Here is a 19,068-nt window from a genome sequence, read left to right as displayed (position 1 = left end):
ATATTTAAGAAAGGGTAAATAAAACAAGAGGTAAGGTGAGCCAAGTGTGGGACACAAGCCTTTAGCCACAGCACTCAGGCAAGCAAGGCAAGGGTTCACAAGTTCAAGGCTAACCTGGGCTGCCTTGTAAAACTCTCTTGAGAAATAAAATAAATTTTAAAAATAAGAGAGACTAAGGTAGTTTTTTTTTCCAAGAGGCATTCAATTAAGACCTGAATTAGGGTTTCTATTGCTATAAAGAGACACCACAACTATAGCAACTCTTATAAAGAAAAATTCTTAAGCGGGGTTGGCTTACAGTTCAGAGGTTTAGTCCATTATCATCACAGTGGGCACTATTTGTAATAGCCTCGGTTATTTGTAAACAACCTCGGTGCCCCTCAATGGAAGAATGGATAAAGAAGGTGTGGCACATATACATATTAGAGTTCTACTCAGTGGTAAAAAACAATGACATCTTGAATTTTTTTAGATAAACAATTTAAGTTTTTATGTTTCTCAAACTTATACATTTTATACCACTTTTGTGACTTTCTTTTTTGAATTTGGTAACAAAAGAAATATAACTATAATGATCTCATCTTCAACTCTATCAGAGACCCAAGAAAGATATAATATTACCTGAGTAAACAGAAAGTGCAGAACAAGCAACTTCCAAAACTATGAAATGACAGAGACACCTGGCTGCCTGGACAGTCACCCAGCATTCCTCTGCAATGTTGGGGCATCCATCTTTGGCCTATAGGCCTAGAATACCTGACAGACTTTTCTGTGAAGCAGGAATTTTGAAGGACTGCTCCACCTTGTTATGGTAAAATTAAGCAGTTGACTTCTTTTGTGTCTTGCTTATCCAATTTGGACAGCATGCTGTCAGCAATTTAAGCAAGGGCAGTTTCTTTGCCCAGTGGCCAACTTTGCCACAATTGAAAGCAAACTCCATATGGAGGGTTTTTTTTTAATGTCTATCATCCTCTTTTGGAAAAAATTGGTGATTCCGGAAGCAGATACATATCACTGTCATGAAAAGCCCTATGCTATTAAAACATTAGAATGCCATATTTTGTAGGTCTCTGAAGTATTTGAAGACTATCTATTTAAAATATGTCTCTGATTGACCTTGAAAATATGCCTAATATGACTATAAATTTGATTGTTATAGATGATTAACTACTAACCTATATTTACTTATTATCCTAAGTAGTTTTCAAAGAGTAGATCTTTATATTAATTTTTTAAAATGAGCCACATGGTACAATACCTTAAACAAGAAATGGAAACATAATACAGTATAACAAAAATAACCTTAAATTTGTATCAATATAAAAAATCCACATCAATGTAAAAATATTTGGGAATAGTAGTTGCTTGTTTAGTTTGAAAGAGGATTCAATAATCTACCCTTTTATCCCATCATTTCTGTATCTCATCTTTTTCTTTTCAGAATGAGATCCCTGAATCTAATTTCTTTGTTTATTTTCTTCCATGTTCATGACCAATAACAGCTTGTAACCAATCCCCTTAAATGATGGCAAACCTCCATAACCCACCAAATGACCAAATACCACCCACCCCAACTCTTGGAAATGAGAGCATCATGTTCTCTAGACTGCTTTCTATTGTCTGGGGATGATGGCATCTTTAAGGGACCCTGAGAAAATTGGATAATAGTCATGTCTTGGAAGAGCTAGCTGCTGTTCAGTCTTGATGTGATGGAAAAGTGCAAGGCTTATCTGAAGTTCTGACTGGATAGTCTGTGAGGCTAGACCACCTCAGCTAGCAGTTTTGAAGTTTTTCTGGATGCAGAATTTTGAGGAAACTGTAACAGAGGCATTCTGAGAGGCTGAATCATCTGGACTACTTGTCTTTATTGCCGTTTGATCCTTTTTTTTCTTGAAAACTCACAGACATTTAAAGGTAACATACATATCTGTATTAACACAGGTATGGAATGAGCAGTATATACAAGTCAGATAAAGATGATTTTTTTATTCTTTTCTTTTATTTATTTGTTATGTATACAATATTCTGTCTGTGTGTATGCCTGCAGGCCAGAAGAAGACACCAGATCTCATTACAGATGGTTGTGAGCCACCATGTGGTTTCTGGGAATTGAACTCAGGACCTTTGGAAGAGAAGGCAGTGCTCTTAACCACTGAGCCATCTCTCCAGCCCTAAAGATAATTTTTTAATCTATTTTTCAGCAAGTAAAAAGCATCTGTCACCTTTATAAGTCCATTTGGACTGCATAACCAAACTGTAATATAAATTGCTATCAATTCATATGGAAGGATGGCATGGAACAGTAAGTCATGAGGATTCTGTAGCCAACAAGATTTATCATGTCTCCTCCAGTCTCAAAGCTGTTCCCATGTTGAGGGATCAGCTTATACATCACCTGTCTTGCAGTCTTTTTCAGCTTTTTCCCTCATGTCTGTAGCCAATATCTTCAGGAGGTCTCTCCAAGTCAAATATGATCTCAATTAACTTTGAAGGAATCCATAGCATTTTGTTTCCTCTGGAAACAAACGTATAACCTCTCCCCCAATGCAACACATTTCCCAATTTCCATTCTGAAGCCAAGGCATCCCTAAAGTATATATACGCTGGTTTAATTCAGCAGTCTCTTCCACAATCCAATGTCTCTCATCAGCTATCATTCTCTGTTCATTAGAATTTAAAAAATTCCAAGTCAACAAAGTACCTACCATACAGGATCCATATGCCTTATGTATTTCCTATCTTTATGTAGCCTTTTTATACTACTTTACTCTCTTCAAAGACTTTATCTACTTTATTTTTTAAACTATTTTTCTATGACCATCCATGCCCATTTTATTTCTTTTCTTCAGCATCTAAGCACATTTTTAAACATATTGTACATTTTTAGAGATTTTCTGTGTCTGAATGTGGCTTTACTAAGTTCCAGCAGTGGTCTAATTGTGTGAGACAAATCTTAAACTACCATGTGAGCTGCCCTGCAACTCAGGATAGCAGATAGCACTGGCACATGTTGCTGGCACATGGCATTGGTGGCTGACTCCAGTTCACAGGCAGCGGCCAGTGGCTGTACCTCTGTGTACCAAGCACCCACCACCGATCTAGAGACTGCAGGACTAGAAAGCCACATCCAGCTCCTTGTCCAGAACTTTTCTTAGCTTTCTCAGGCCCTCTGTTTGCAGTGTCAAGCCCCCATGCTGGATGCCATGTTTAGACAGATTTTTCTTTGGACATCCAGCTCAAACAAAATAGACACAGAGCTTATTAATTATGAAAGCTTGGCCTTAGCTTAGGTTTGCCCCACTAGCTTTTATAACTTAAATTAACTCATTTATTCTCTTTCTGCCACATGGCTCATTGCCTCATCTCTCCGTACTGCTCATGCACCTTTCTTCTTCTCCCATCTAACCTCTTGTTGCCTAGTGACCATTCAGCTCTTTATTTAACCAATCACAGTGACACATCTTCACACAGTGTAAGGGAATATTCTGTAAAAGCCCAACCTGTTGTGGGTGGTACAATCCCTGGGTTGGGTTCTGTTTAAAAGTGCAGTCTGAGCTCTTTTTAGAAGAACAGGCCATGTGGAGCAACCCAGTAAGCAGCACCCCTCCATGGCCTCTGTATCAACTCTGCCTCCAGGTTCCAGCCATGCTAGAGTTTTTTCTTGACTTCCTTCAGTGATGGACTATGATGTGTAAGCGTTATTCAAATCACTTCTTTCCTACCCAACCTGATTTTGGTCATGGTGTTTCATCACAGCAATAGTAATCTTATGTTACTATGTCATACTATGTAACCAGGCTGGCCTGGAACTCAAAGTGATACTTGTACTTGTACCTCCCAAATACTGGAATTCCAGGCATGAACCACCATGCCTACCAGGTCTTTAGAGTCTTGATAATGTCATTTGAAGCAGAGAAAAAAATTCTATTTCAGTTTTTTCTTCTTTCATCTTTTATGCTATTGATGTTATATCTAAGAAATTCATGTTTAATTCAAAGTCAGGGAAATTAGTTTTATGTTTTCATCTAAGGTCTATGATCAAATTTGAATGAATCTTTGTCTCTAGAGTGAGGCAAAGGTCTAAAGTCATCCTGCTGCATACGGACATGGCTTTCTAAGCACATAATCTTCCTTCGGATTACCTTGGCACCTTCTAAAAATGCTTATATGAGCTAGAGAGGGCAGCAGTTAAGAGAAGTGGCTGCTATTACAAAGGACCTGGGTCAATTCCAAGCACCCACATGGAAGGCAACAACTTCCTCTAACTCCAGATCCAGGGAGTCTAATACCATCTTCTGCCCAGTACCAGGTATGTAAATGGTACACAGACATACATGCAGGAAAAACACCCACCATACAGTAAGTTTTTGGATGACCATAAATGTGAAGCTCTACTTCTGAGCATACATTGTGTTTAGTTAAAAAATACCTATCCTTGTGCCAAGATCATGCTGCCTGGATTATTATGGTTTCACAGGTTCCAATATTAGGAAGTGTATGTTCTCTGTCCCTGTCCTTTTTTCTTAGCTCTTTGGTTATTCAAGGTCCTTTCTATTTGCATAGGCAGTTTAGGGTAAGGGGCTGGAGAGATGGTTCAGTGATTAAGAGTGCTTATTACCCTTCCAGAGGTCCAGAGTTTGATTACCAGCATCCACATCACATAGTTCACAACCTGTAACTCCAATTCCAGGGGGATTCAATAGGAGGGTATCCACATTTGCACACCAACATACTTATATACATATTTAATGTAATATTTTTTTCAGTTTTTTAAGGCAGAGTTTCTTTGTTTAGTTTTGGAACCTGTCCTGGAACTAGCTCTGTAGACCAAAGTGGCCTCGAACTCACAGAGATCTACTTGCCCTTGCCTCCAAGTGCTGGGATTAAAGGCATGCACCACCATCACCTGATTAGTTAAAGTCTTTTTAAAAGGAAGATTAGGATAAGATTTACCAATTTCTACAAAAAGAAACAGCTGGCAGCCTGGCCATGACTGTGTTGGTTCTGTGGAGCTACACGGAAATCTTGCTACATTACTGTTTTCTGATCCAAAAAATACAACATCTATTTCCACTCTATTAGATTCTCCCTGGTTCCTTTCAGCCGTACTTTCTAGCTTTCCATGTCGTCTTGCATTTCTTCTGTTAAAGTATTAGGTTTTCTGATGCTATTTTGACGGGAACTGGATTTTTCAGATCTCATGGTCATGACTAATGTGGAGAGATGCTGTTGATTTCTGTGCATTGGCTTGCTGGATGTCACAGTTGGAGGGTTAGTGGCTCTCTTAGGTCTATTTCCATAAGAGACTTTAGCCCCCCGTGTGCTTCAGCTTCAGCCTCAACTACACAGTACAAAGTGGAGAGACCAGACGTTCTTTTTCCTGTCCTGCATCACGGGGAAAAGTGTCCAGTCATTCACCTCCAAGTATAATAGGACATTCAAGCAGGCAGCAATTAGGGTCTCCCTCCCCGAAAACGGTTTTCCACCGAATCAACTCAACCTATCCTTGGGTTGCTGCTTTCCATGCTGAGTTTCCAGGTTTCTAGACCAGAAAAGCTGCTAGTTTTCTGCTGGGTTCCTGACACTCCACAGCACGCTGATTGCCACTGTCTGGAAATGATAGAAGCCAAACAAAAGTGATAGAAGCCTGGCTCCAAAACAGAGACTTTCCCCCTCTGAGTGCACATTCCCCACCAGAACCTTACTATATTTGTTTACTCTGGAAACTAACAGTTTCCATGTTTACAAGAGTTGTTTGTCTGTTTGTGAGGGCTGGGCAGGGCCTTACCCAGAACATTATTCTTTGAACATCAGAAAATAGTGTCAGAGAATGTCAGTTATTTAGAACCCGTGGTTTGAAGAAGTTTATTCCGATCATCAGTTTCAGGGCCTGAGTGAAAAGCTAAAAGGTTATAGAGGTCCACAGAGAAGGAGAGCTCAGTAAAATTGGCTTTATGTGTGAATACACATATGAAAAAGACAAATTTTCTAGTATATTCTTTTAGACCTTTCCCACCCCAAAAGCAGAGTTCAAAGGCTGGGTACTCTATAATTGCATTAACTTCTCTAACAGCAAAATAAGAGATTAACCTGGAACTATGTTTATGACCAGCATGACCTCTGAATCTTTGTCATCCAACGTTATAAACCCCAGGGCCACACTAATACTGAAGGAAAACGCAAACAGCACAAAATTTAGCCGTCTTAAAATGAACAATCCTCGGCATTCATCTCGTGCCTCTATCAAGTGCCAAGACATTTTGTCAGATGAAAATAAAAGTTTACAACCACTAAGGAGTTCCCTCCCACTCTCTGCCTCTAATTAGCCCCCAGCAAGCGTCAATACTCTTCTATTGCGTTAGCTGTTCTGAATATTCCATATACACGGAACCATGCAGTAGTTAACCTGTGTCTCTGGCTTCGCTCACTTAGCGTATTTCAAAGGCTCCATCACATTACAGTGGGAATCAGCACCTTATTCCTTTGTCTGGCTGGACAGCGCTCCTCTGCCTATGTATTCGCCAATCTGTCGATGGGCATGTAGGGTGTACCATCCGTCATTTGACATGAACAGTGCCACAATGAACATTCTTCTCAGTTTCCATGTGTTTATTCCCATTTCAACCATGTTTGAGGCAGAGTTCAGTGCATTAAATACATTCAGAAAGTTGTACAATCATCACTACCCATTCCCCAGACATAAACTTCGTACTTGTTAAATAACAACTCCCATCCCCTAGCTACCCACTCCCAACCCACTGACCTGAATTCTACTCTGGGTCTCCGCACATTTGATCCTGCTGGGTCCCACAACAGAATCAACTGTCCTTTATATCATTTCATTTGGCTCAATGTTTTCAAGATGAGCATCATACATATCCTTATAATAAAAAAATACACATTTAATATGCAAACATTATTAAAGTTTAGCACTGTAATCAAATGGCAAAGACCTTACCACCAGCATGTACAAGGCAAACACCTTTGGCATCGTTTTGTTCAGTCCTCACAAAGTTTAGTGAGATCGATTTTTTGAGGTGTTTTGTTTTGTTTTGTTTTTGTTTTGTTTTATTTTGTTTTTTGTTTTTTTTTTTTTTTTATCGAGGCAGGGTTTCTCTGTAGCTTTGAAGCATGTCCTGAAACTAGTTCTTATAGCCCAGGCTGGCCTCGAACTCACAGAGATCAGCCTCCCTCTGCCTCCCGAGTGCTGGGAATAAAGGCGGGTACCACCACCGCCTGGCTAGTGAGATAGATTTTTGAAGATGACAAAGAGGACTCACGGAAGACAAATGAATTTGCCATGAGCACGGAACTCAGAAACAAATGTGGCTACTCGGGCCTCTGAGCCCCTGGCCCTTTCTAATTCACAGCAGCATCTGCCTCCCATCCCACCATCCACTCACAAAGACGGTCAGGACAAGGGGGAACGGGGAACGGTACGAGGCACCAAGGAGAGGAAAGAACTTGAGTAAAACACAAATCTACTGATTCTGGCTAGGATGAGAACAGAAAGGCACTGCGCGGGGTGAGTACAAAGCTGTAGGCACAGCAGTGAGTGTGGCGAGGGTGAGACCAGGAAGGAAGAAGGACATGGGAGCTGTGAGAAGACTGATCCGGTTTATAAAGAACTTAAAAGAATCGTTGCTCCGGTTCCATTAATAATGGATTATCTTGAACGAGGGCCTTTGTTCTCTGTTTCCCCTTACTTCACTAGAATACATAGATAAATAGACTTTCAGCCAAGAGCCACACAAGCCCCCACGGCTTCCTGGTTGGCATCTGCTGTGTTATCCTTCCCACAGCCTCCCGGGCTGGAGCCGGATGTGGAAGGGTGAGGTATCACCTGGCCTACAACTCCAAAGCCCAACACACACTGAGAAGGGCCAACACGAAAGTGGCTCACACACTCACTAACAAGTTACACTAACAAGTTACACTAACAAGTTACCTGTGCCCTGGCTTCATCACCTCACACAGGAAACAGATGGAAACAAACCCAGACTTCGTTTACACATGCTACCCTAACCATGGTTTCCTAGTCCATGCTGTTGGTTTTGTTAAACACATACTGATCCCCATTTTACAGAACCTCCCTTCTTTAAGAAAACATGATCTCACCGGGAAGTGGTTGGTGGCACACACTTTTAATCCCAGCACTCGGGAGGCAGAGGCAGGCGGATCTCTGAGCGTTCGAGGCCAGCCTGGTCTACATGAACTTGTTCCAGGACAGGCTCCAAAGCTACAGAGAAACCCTGTCTCGAAAAACCAAAACAAAAAAAAGAAAAAAGAAAAAGAAAAGAAAACATGATCTTACTGTTTTTGACAATATGCCCAACACAGAAAATCATTTAACTTAGCAATTGTTTTTATCAAAAGATATATATATATATATACATTTAACTACCCATATTGTTTATTACAGACACAAGAAGAAAAATTGAGGGGCAAGAAGTAGCATTTGTAGTTTGTGGAGACAGAGCACAGGAAGCCAAAGAGTTGGAATGTGTCCCTAAAGGAAACAACAGGCATGCTGGGATTAAGTGGCACAGATGTCTACAGAGGAACAGATCTCCTTCGCACAAGAAGAAGGAGCAGGGTACAAACAGTGTCTTCAGGAGTTGGCAGCACCAATCCGCTCGTGAACTCACGTTTGTCTGCACAGCACCCATACAAGATCAAGCCAATCCGCACTCTAGCACAAGTGGGAAGAGGTCCACGTGCCCCATCCCTGAGGACCTATGGTGGGAGGGAGCCAGTTTCTTTAAGGGTGTGGCTTATGATAAACCTTGTTCTCCAGTGGGTGGCCTCAGATCCAGGAGTAATATAGACAGCACAATTAGAGTTGAATTATATATATATATAGACACACACACACAGTCTGGAGGTAGGAAAATAGTGGTAGATCTGGAAGGAGTAAGGTGAATATGACCCAAACACATTATGCAAAATTTTTAAATAATGAATTAATAAAAATATTTCTTTTAAGAGGCTATATTACATTGGCCTCAGCACTAGAAATGCAAAAAGCTCACCTCTCTGAAAAAATAACCTAAGCAAATTTCACCTGTCCCAAGAAGAATTTTTTCTTGTCAGATATTGAATATGACTTATTAAGAGAGCTGTTTCGGCCTTCAGCAGCTTATAATGGAAAACGGGAAGAAAATGTCTTCATACAGATTTAAATTGTTACTCAGAATGTCTGCTCCTCCGGTGCTAGGGCGGACCCAAGACTCATACACACTGCTCAAGCATCGCACAACTGAACTACCTCTCCAGCCCTTTTTCTCTTGAAATAAAAACATTCTCAGGAGATAGTATAAACTGTAGCACAGAACTCACTGAACATGAACACAGAAAATTCTGGCCTGAACCCTAAGCTATTTTTTAACTAAGATCTATGTAAAGGAAAAATGAAAAGAAAAAATTCACTTTATTTGTTAGAAATAAAAAATATGATGCTGAGGCCATTCATTACTCAGAGATAAAAATAGCGTTCTGGGGCCAAGCAGAAATTTTATAATAATCAGAAAGAATGTCCAAAGAAATAAAATATACCTTCCCAATTATTTTATTTTTTAAGTGTCCAATTTTGCTTGTTTCCCTTGCCCAAGGAAATTATCTTCATTTGCTACAGGATTGGAGGAATATGAAAGAAAATATCAGTCACTAAAAATAATTTAAAAAATTAAGTCAGAATGTAATAACACCAGGCACTAATTTAAGTTTCTCACATCTATTTCCCCAACCCAAAAAGAAAAGAAAAAAAAAGTTAAGAGCCGTAGCGTGTAAGAAAATAGCCCCATATTAAAAAAAAAAAAAAAGGAAAAAAAACAAAGAGATTAAAGTGGTCTGAACAAATGAGTCCTCTGGTGTCACAGCGCCACCCACTGGCTATAAGGCCTCATAGCAAACACTGAGAGAAATGAGGAGAAAGGAAAACAGCTCTGCCAGTGCTGAATTCCTAGAGCACCAGGGAGGTTCGGAAGGAACCCATCCTTATTATTTCATCTTCACCAGAGATGAGAACACCTGCCGGACACTCTCACAAGGCTGAGTTTTCGCAAATGTGAAATCCATGACTTTGATCTCTCTCTCCCAGAAGGACTAATCTTAGAGCTGAAACCAAACAAAATGCCGTTTCAGCTCCACGGATGAAAAAAGAAATGGTATATCTCTAAGCAGAAGATGCCTACTTGTATCTCACTGCTAACAAAGAAAATTTCATATTCATAATATAATGAAAAGCTAGTGAAATGTACACTGAGATATAAATCAACCACACCTCCGCCTTTAACCAGGAGGGATGGACACACACAGCAAAGAAAATGTCCCTGACCTTGGACTGGAAACGTGTTTTGTTCTTGTAGGTTTACTTTGTTTGGTGTGTGTGTGTGTGCTCATAAAAACAACAAAACGTAGCAACAATTTTTAAACATCTAAGATCTCTGAACAAACTAGTCAACACCATGCTTTCTTTTCAGTACCCACAGTAATTCTGCCATGAAAGTTACAGTCCCCTTAAGACCAGATATAGTGGCACACGCCTGTAATCCCACACCCGGAAGCCGAGGCAGGAAGATAGGTTCAGGGTTACTCTTGGATACACAGCCAATTGGAAGCCAGCCTGGGCTACACAAAACCTGTCTCATTCCCAAAGACACAATCCCCATTGATCCTTTGCCCGAGATAATTATCTTCATTTGCTAATCATTCTTGTTTACTATTTCAAATCTGGTGTGTGACGCTGACAGTCATGTCACCTTGAGTACAGTGTTCCTTTTAAGATGCAGAAGAACACACAAGACTTGACTGACATCAATGCACAGGCTGCACGGCCTAGCTGGGTAGAATCTGCATAGACCAGACTTCAGAAATCTTCTCTCACAGTGCCCATGGGTCTTCCAAATTAAAACATATTCCAGGTAGTCAACGTGAGCCCGGGTCTCCTTGTTTTGATAATTATGACCCAGGCCCATCAAAAAAAAAAACAAACAAACAAGAAAAAAACAATCTTCACTTGCTCATACTTGGTTGATTGCAGATAAGAATACCATGAGGAAAGTCACGTTCCCACATATGTAAATCGCCAACACTGCCTTCTTAAAAACATGACCCTGAAATGAAAACTGAGATTTAGCAGAAAGCACCGTCATTAAGGTTTGTGTCAATCAACAAGAGAGGAGAAGCTCACCTCTGCTTCCGCGACAGTTAGTGACTGGAGGATCTGAATTCTATCATCGTCCAGTATTTCCACTGTCAAGAACAACGGTGATACACACGTCAACTGGTTGTCAAAAGAATAAGATAAAACTTGAATCCTAAAACACCCCAATTTTCTGCCTTTCAAGCTACTAAATGTTGCAAACTTTCTGTACCTGGGTGGGGTGGGGTGGGCGTGCACGTATGCGTATGTGTATGTGTATGTGCATGCATGTGTTTGCACACGCGCCATGTGCAAGCACACATGGAGACTCTCTGCCTTATTTCCTTCAGTCAACATCTCTCCCTGAACTTGGAGTGAGGCCGGCAGCCAGCAAATCCCAGCCATCCTCCTGTCTCCATTCCTGCACAGTACTAGGGTTACAGACACACATGACCATGCCCGGTTTTTCATGTGGCTGCTGGAGATTTGAACTCAGATCCTGATGCTTGCAGTGGCAAGCACGTACCCTGCACCATCCCTCCAGCCCACAGTAGAGCTTTCCAAGCAGGTCACCTTTTCGAGAGAGCCGATAAGCATGTATCTCCAGAAGCACCTCGGTCCCGATGTGCCAGACCACAAACCCCATCATGGCATAGGTCTTCTGTGGACTGGGGAGATTCAGGCCCGGTAAATCCATTCCTAGGAACATTGCTGCCACTATGTAGACAAAGAGGGGGCGGTGCTCAAATACAGTGCCCAGTGAAAAGAATAATTGATGCATTACAGATTAATTAGAATACATTAAACATTTATGAAAAGAATAATCTTTAGGGCTGAGAGAATCTGGCCTTCCTTAGTGTAAGACGACGTAAGACAAAACAGGAAATGATGATCTAACCTCTGTTAAGAAAGCACCCACGAACCAGGGAGGTAGCTCGGGGGTAGAGGACTAGGCAGCAGGCATAAAGCCCTGGCTTCGATACCCAACACCAATAACAACAACAAAGGTGCCTAACATTTCCAGAAATGTAATTCTGCAATGAAGCAAAGAGGGAGAAATGAAGAAATGACTGTTGCCCTTCTCGTCCTGCACTTAATCCCACAAGCAATAGAATATATATATATATATTTGAAAGGTGGCTCCCTTGGAATCAACAGAAGATATTTGATGTGGGGGGGTTGCGGGAGGAGGCACTGAGGCAGGGAGGTCACAAGCTCAAGGACTGCCTGAGCTAGAGCAAGGTCAAGATTAGACTTGACAAACTGGTAAGACCTAGTCTCAAAAAAAAAAGATTAAAAAGGCCTGAGGACGTCGCTCAGTGGTAGTGTGCTTGCCTTCCAGCGATGAGGCCCTGGGTACTGATTCCCCAGCACTGAAATGAAAGGCTTTGCCAGGTAATTCCAGCTGCCCTCTGGAGACCATCAGCCCTCCAAGTCCAGGCAGCAGAGAAATGGCCTGGAGCTGGCAGACTTGTACCAGCGCACTTCATCCTCCTCACCCCGGGACCCTCGCTTACCCTGCCTGAGTGTTTGGCCATCATCATAGTCTCATTTGTTTGCAAAGGAAACGTGAGGACATGGGAAAGAAAGGGCTGAGTTTTAAAGTCTGAAAGCCATTTTTTTTTAAATTTAGCTTTAAATAATGACTTAAATAGTTCCTTGTAGAAATTACTTTCTGGATTTCAATGTTTCGGGCTGATTTCTCCTCAACAACCAATTACTCCAATTACTAATGCATCTAAAAATCATTTAAGCCAAATTACAACGTTCGGTGTAAACAACCGACAATTATATAAGTGGCACCGCGCTCACTTACCTGCTATTATTCTAGCCGCCGTCCCCACACTCCAGTGAGTCCAGTTAAACACCTGCCTCCTACCAAAATAAAGAGCCAGTCAGTCGTTTTTAAAGTGATGGGATAGCAATTTATCCCCAAGAGAATAAGAAGCGTGCAATTTCCCTATTGCCAGGGAACTAGGTATCTGAAACCCATTTTAAAGTCCTTAACTGTAAATATAGTCAACCACTGTGAGCTACAAATGCAAAGTGCTTCTACCTTGAAAAGAAAGTAGTTGCCCATCTAGTGAGGCACACACGAAGGGTGTGTATATGGAAGAGCTGTCTGTACCTTGGGTCATGTAGAGGTGGTCTGAAGGTTGCTAGCAGAGGCTGAAGGACAGCCAAAGTCATCACTGTACAGCCGAGGTATGGGTGGTACCCTGCACGCTGAAAAGGGCATCGTTAATAGTCAGTCTTTCCTGTCAGTTTAAACCAAGTTTAAAAACCATAGACATTGTGCATGGAATGACTGCAAGAGCCAGAGCACCAGGAAGTCTGCTGGGAGGCCGTGTGTCCTAGAAACGACACAGAAATACCCTTAGCCTGAGATTTGACACCGCCACACAACAAGCATGCTAGCACAGAAGAGGGAACTGTCACAAAGTCCCACCCCTAAATAAAGAGCCACAGGCAACTCATGACAGCTGAGAGAGGGAGAATTAGTCTCACCCAGGGTTGAGGCCCCTAATTGGTAACCAATACAAAGGGTCAACCCTGAGGTCATATATACGCAGCAACAATAAATGGTCACAGCAGGTTATAGTTTACACACTCATGTTTGTGGAGAGAGAAAAAGAAAGAAACTGATAATCATAGAAAAAGAGGCCACCAATTTGAGGAGGGAGGGAAAAATGTGAAGAGTTGGAGGGAGGAGACATGGGAAGGGTTAAAGGAAAGAAAGGAAAGGAAGGGGAATGTAATATAATTATTATATCTTAATTAATTTTTAAAAACTTGATATATATAGCAAGACTGATCATACAGTAGAGATGCAATTCTCTGTTGACTGAATGATAACTGTAAGAGAAAGCCACTTCAATTGATCCTGTTTCTTAGACATCACCCTTGGGCTGCAAAGATGGCTCAGCAGTTAGGAGTTCCCAGCACCCACATCAGGCAGCTCACAACCACTATGCTTTCCTCTGGTGCTGGAGTTACCCAGATCCTCACAAATTCACATACACATCATTAAAATAACAAAAATAGCTCAACTATGGTAGCTCACGCCTTTAATTCCAGCACTCAGGAGGCAGATGCAGGCGGATCTCTCAGTTCAAAGCCAATCTGGTCTATAGAGTAAGTTTCAAGACAGCCATAGAAACCCTATCTCAAAAAGAAAGAAAGGAAGGAAGGAAGGAAGGAAGGAAGGGAGGGAGGGAGGGAGGGAGGAAGAAACCCTAACTCAAAAATTAATGCATACATAAATAATAAATTTTAGACTTCATACTTCAATTTCTCAACATTCTAGAAGGAATACACACTCACTAAAGAAATGCATGAGATGTAATACAGCCTAAAAATACATCAGTACCAAGCGATCTACATTCACAGTCTCCCTTCTGTCCCAATCCCCAACCAGGTGAAGTCATCAGATAACTCAAAAACAGGAAAATAGGATGCACACAGAAATGTCTCATTATCCACCTCTGAGAATAAAGCAGCAATCTGCCTTGACATCAAAACAGATTTATAGGGAAACCTGCTGCTGAAGGCATCCTTACCCGACTCCAGCCTCCTCTGTACACAAAAGGCAGAACAAAAGCAACGCAGGTGAGCACAGATGTGGCGAGCATGAGCATCCGGTGCACCTGCAAGGGGAGCCGGCAGGGTGAGAAGACAGCTCACTTCATAAAAGACATCTGGTATCACAGCAGGGCACTCATGGGGGATTCACTGAAGCCATACATCCTGCTTACATCAAAACAATCAAAATAAAATGTCATAGGCCATTAAACTAAAGAAAACTCTGCGCTGCCATCTCCTCACTCAAAGGGGCTCACTAAAGCTTCACCTGCTCCCTACGGCAGAAACGGATACCACACACAAAACACGCTTACTTGCCAAGGCCTTCATTTCCTTCCACAGGCATGGATGAAGCTCTGTCACCATGCAGAGTGCTATGCCATGTGCAGAAGGACAGCAAGAAAATCCAAAACACTGCATCCTGCAGGGCTTATAGTATAATCCGAGGCAATAAATGAACATTATATGGAACGTATAATTCTTTGTGGAAAAATCAAGAAAATATTAAGAATGAAAATGGGCATTGTTATGTATCGGACAGCTGGTGTAAGCCAGAATTTATTCCAGGACAAGGTATGATACAGAGTATGATAGGTAGACCCTGTAAGTTTCTGTCGATGTGTGACTGTCACTAACATATCCACATATCAATAGTGTATGTTTAGGAACAGCGGAAGGATGGACAAGTTGGCTCAGTGGGTAGAGGCACTTGGTGAACAAGCCTGATGACGTGAATTCAGTTCCTGGTAGGCTGTCTCCTCACAGCAGCCGGAATGGAGATCTCACACACAAAGCCCACTGCTTTGTAAAGAGAGAATCGATGCCACAAAACTGTCCTCTGACCTCGACACAAGCTGACTAAGGTACACGCACTCCCACATCACATCATGAGTGACCACAAGAATGCATACATGTCCTCCCACACACACACATATGCATAGATGCATGCATACATACATACATTTCAAAGAGTAAAGGCAATAGAGGAGTTGGACTGATAAAGAGCATGGTCTTCTAACTAGAAAATCTACAGAGCAGATTGGAGGAGAAAGAACGTAGGCATGAGAGCTCACAGGCAGGGACGGACAGAATGGGTACATAGCAAAAAAAATCGGATCAATAAGGACCGGAGAGATGGCTTAGTGGTTAAGAGCACCGGCTGCTGTTGCAGAGGACCCAGGTTCAATTCCCAGCACCCACACAGTGGCTCACAACCATCTATAACTCCAGTGTCAAGGGACCCAAACACCCTCTTCCGGCCTCTTCAGGCACCAGGCACGCATGAGATACAGACTTACATGCAAGCAAAACACCTACACACACACACAAAAAGTAATAATACAATAATTTTTAGAAAGTATTCTTAAAGAGAATAAATAAAATAGGCAACCCTGTCGACTAAGAAGAGAAATGAGGTTAAAATAAGAGGAACCTCAAGAGCCAGGAGGAGTGAAGGGTGTGCTCTGATGAGGTCAGGACTCCTCCCTTTTTCTTAGGCTCAGGTGTGTGCAATGTCATGCCACACACTGACTGATGGCTCAGTACATATGCGAATACCCACAGTCTCCTGCCCATGAAGACAAGGCTGGCCAGCCTTCCTGCTTGTTGACCCTCACCGTGTTCTGTAGGACCCCAACTCCCCATCCACAGGATGGCTCAGCATGGAAAAGAGCACTTCCTGTTTCTTATACCACACATCATCAGATGCTCTTGACTGTTACATAGGGAGATTCCAGCTCTCAGGGGCTCACCAAACAGAGGACAGACATGCAGCGAGCACCAGCATTTCCTTCCTCTGCTTTCCAGACCTCCTTGACTCAAACTGACTTAGTGCAGTGAGCTAATCCCTCTCAGCTTCTCCCACTACAAACCTAAGGGAAGGATCATTTGACCCTAACATGTTCTCCAATCCAGCCCACTCATCAAGAAACCAGACTCTGTAAAGAATCTTACATTGGTTCTTAGTTGCTTAGGAAACTGGGGGGAGGGGAACGGATCTAAGACCTGCAATAGCTGTAATTGAGAAAAGAAAAAAAAACACGTGGGCCAGCGAGATGGATCAGTAAGTAAACGGATTTGCTGTGTAACCTGACAACCTGAGCGATCCCAGCACCCATACGGTGGAAGAAAACTGACTCCCAAAAGTTGTCCTCACACACACACACACACACACACACACACACAGACTTCACGTCACAGTGTTTGAATAACATGGAAATAAATGGTTTTAAGCCTTTTCTATTACTAACCTGAAACCAAGCTGCTTCACCAAAGAAGAAGGCTTTGGACCACACAGATCTGAAGAACCGGGCAACCAGTACTCCTATGCTAACTGTGGTCATCCATGCCACAGACATTAAGGCACCTACGGGAGGGAAAGGTACAGTGACTCACATCACAGAGTAAACTGCTGCAGAAAATATAAACGACCAGCAAACTACATTCAAGAGATTGAAAAAATAATTCCCTCCCCCACAAAAAAAAAAAAACCACAATATATCATAGTTCTTATTATACCTCCACTGCTGATGCTAACAGTCCACAAGAACATACCCTAGCAGGTATGAGGTACACCAAGTGTTTTACATGTATTAGTCAAATGGTCTTTGCCACTGTTCATGGGTATTTATATTGTCCCCAGCTGACTGATGGGGAAACAAAGGCACAGAGCACTGAAATAGCTTGACCACAGCAACTGTGTTCTTAACCTTCTTTCTCACGGTCCTGCCTGCAGCTTTCTTCTCCAGTAGTCTTACTCTAAACAACAAATGAAGGGAAGAACAAAAGGACACATGACTTCCGGATCTAATTCCTGCCCAACTGGAGGTGCAGCGGGAGCAGAATCCAGCTGAAGGTGGGAAAGTGGCTTTCAAGGTGAGCTGCGGTGACAGTCGTGGAAAGCCACCTCTGTGAAGAGAACTCTGGAGAATGTCAAGGGACTACAACAAGAAAACCCCGAGAGGCTAACGTGTTGTAATGGTACAGTTTGCACGGCTTCCCTGCTTTTGAATCCTCTCTTTTCATCATGAGCCGGTGCACTCGGCAAGTAGAATCAGCTTTCGTTGGTAGACCCAAAGCACAGGAGAGCCTTTGGTCCAAGCCACTACTCTCCCACTTATCCAAATATCTAAGCACTGCACCGCGTACTTCCTGTGCTGAAATACTAACACAAGAAAGAAACTACTAAACAACCAAAACCACACACTGCTTTCTAATTAGCATTTATTTTCATTAAAAAAGACAAAAATCAAGGATTCAAAAGCATGAACTTAATTAATCCAGTAATACTCAACCTGGATGAGTTTAAAAAATTTCCACTGTTGATTTTAATGGGTCGGGGTTCAGACCTCTGAATTAGATCTCCTTCTCACTTTTAATAAAAACTGACAAACATTCAGAGAGAGAATCTGTCTGAAAATGTCAATGTTTAAAGATAGAAGAATCATGCCAATTTGCTAAGTGACTGGCCCTGCCCCTGCCCCTCCCCCTTCCTGATCCAGCCAAGGCCTGCTTGTTGGTTAGTGTATCCCATAAAATGTAACAACGCTGCTCCATTCACTCACCATGCGCCTTTAAAAGGGGTGAAGAGTGGGATCCTCCTACATTCTTTGGAGTGCCAGTCACATCGCATTTTTCATACGTTATCAAAGGTTGCTGGGGGTGCCTAAAAATTCGGCCTGAGAGGCGGACACAGAACAGAAAGGAAATGTTTTACAGTAATGAAAAACAATCAGATAGGAAGAGTTGACATTCACAGGTAAAAGCAACATAAAGATATATTTTCGAGAACGCGTGGCTTTCCTGAAAATCAAGGAAGTAATTTAGCTAACCACGAGATGAATCTAAACGAGGGCTGGGAACGGAAGAGTTAAAGCGAGAAGAACCAGCGTGTGCAGTTAACAGATCAAACAATGCCAAAATAACGGCTGATGACGTCACTGAAACGCGGTGTAATTCTCGCACAGTGACAGGTATATTTTAAAGCTACAACCCTCTAACCATGCCTGCAATTCTAAAATCCTCGGACATGCTCACAGACACTGGGCCTAGGAAGACAACGCGCAGACAACAAAGAAAAACATTCTGATGAAATAGAATTTGCCAGATGGTCAGTTCGGACTGGATCTGAGGAACAGCTCAGAGTCTCAAATAAGAGCAACAAACAAAGAGGGAAGAGCTGGAGAGTTGGCTCAGTGTTTAAGGGCACTTGCCCTTGCAGAGGACCTGGAAACCTGGCACCCTCTTCTAACCTCTAAAGACTCCAGGCACACATGCAAGAGAAACACCCATACACGTGAAATTACACAAAAGAAATAATAGAAAACAACTTTTTTTTTTTTTTT

The 19,068-nt window shown here is 42.1% G+C and overlaps 1 protein-coding gene across 1 annotated transcript in view; it reads right to left on the bottom strand.

Moving 5' to 3' along the window:
* Window positions 1–8,372: 8,372 nt before the first annotated feature.
* Frrs1 (ferric chelate reductase 1) overlaps window positions 8,373–19,068 on the bottom strand; it is a 41,191-nt gene continuing 30,495 nt past the window's right edge. Inside the window, exons 9-16 of the mRNA XM_005357191.3 lie at window positions 18,289–18,402; window positions 16,975–17,090; window positions 14,704–14,790; window positions 13,272–13,369; window positions 12,960–13,018; window positions 11,717–11,860; window positions 11,192–11,253; window positions 8,373–11,114 (exon numbers count right to left, since the gene is read on the bottom strand). Coding sequence (XP_005357248.1) covers window positions 11,022–11,114; window positions 11,192–11,253; window positions 11,717–11,860; window positions 12,960–13,018; window positions 13,272–13,369; window positions 14,704–14,790; window positions 16,975–17,090; window positions 18,289–18,402 — 773 coding nt within the window. The 3' untranslated portion in view covers window positions 8,373–11,021. The remainder of the gene's footprint in view (window positions 11,115–11,191; window positions 11,254–11,716; window positions 11,861–12,959; window positions 13,019–13,271; window positions 13,370–14,703; window positions 14,791–16,974; window positions 17,091–18,288; window positions 18,403–19,068) is intronic.

This window comes from Microtus ochrogaster, chromosome 21 (assembly GCF_000317375.1).
Source record: "Microtus ochrogaster isolate Prairie Vole_2 chromosome 21, MicOch1.0, whole genome shotgun sequence".
NCBI lineage: Eukaryota > Metazoa > Chordata > Mammalia > Rodentia > Cricetidae > Microtus > Microtus ochrogaster.
The sequence above is the reverse complement of the archived record's forward strand: the minus strand, read 5'-3'. Positions and strand labels throughout refer to the sequence as shown.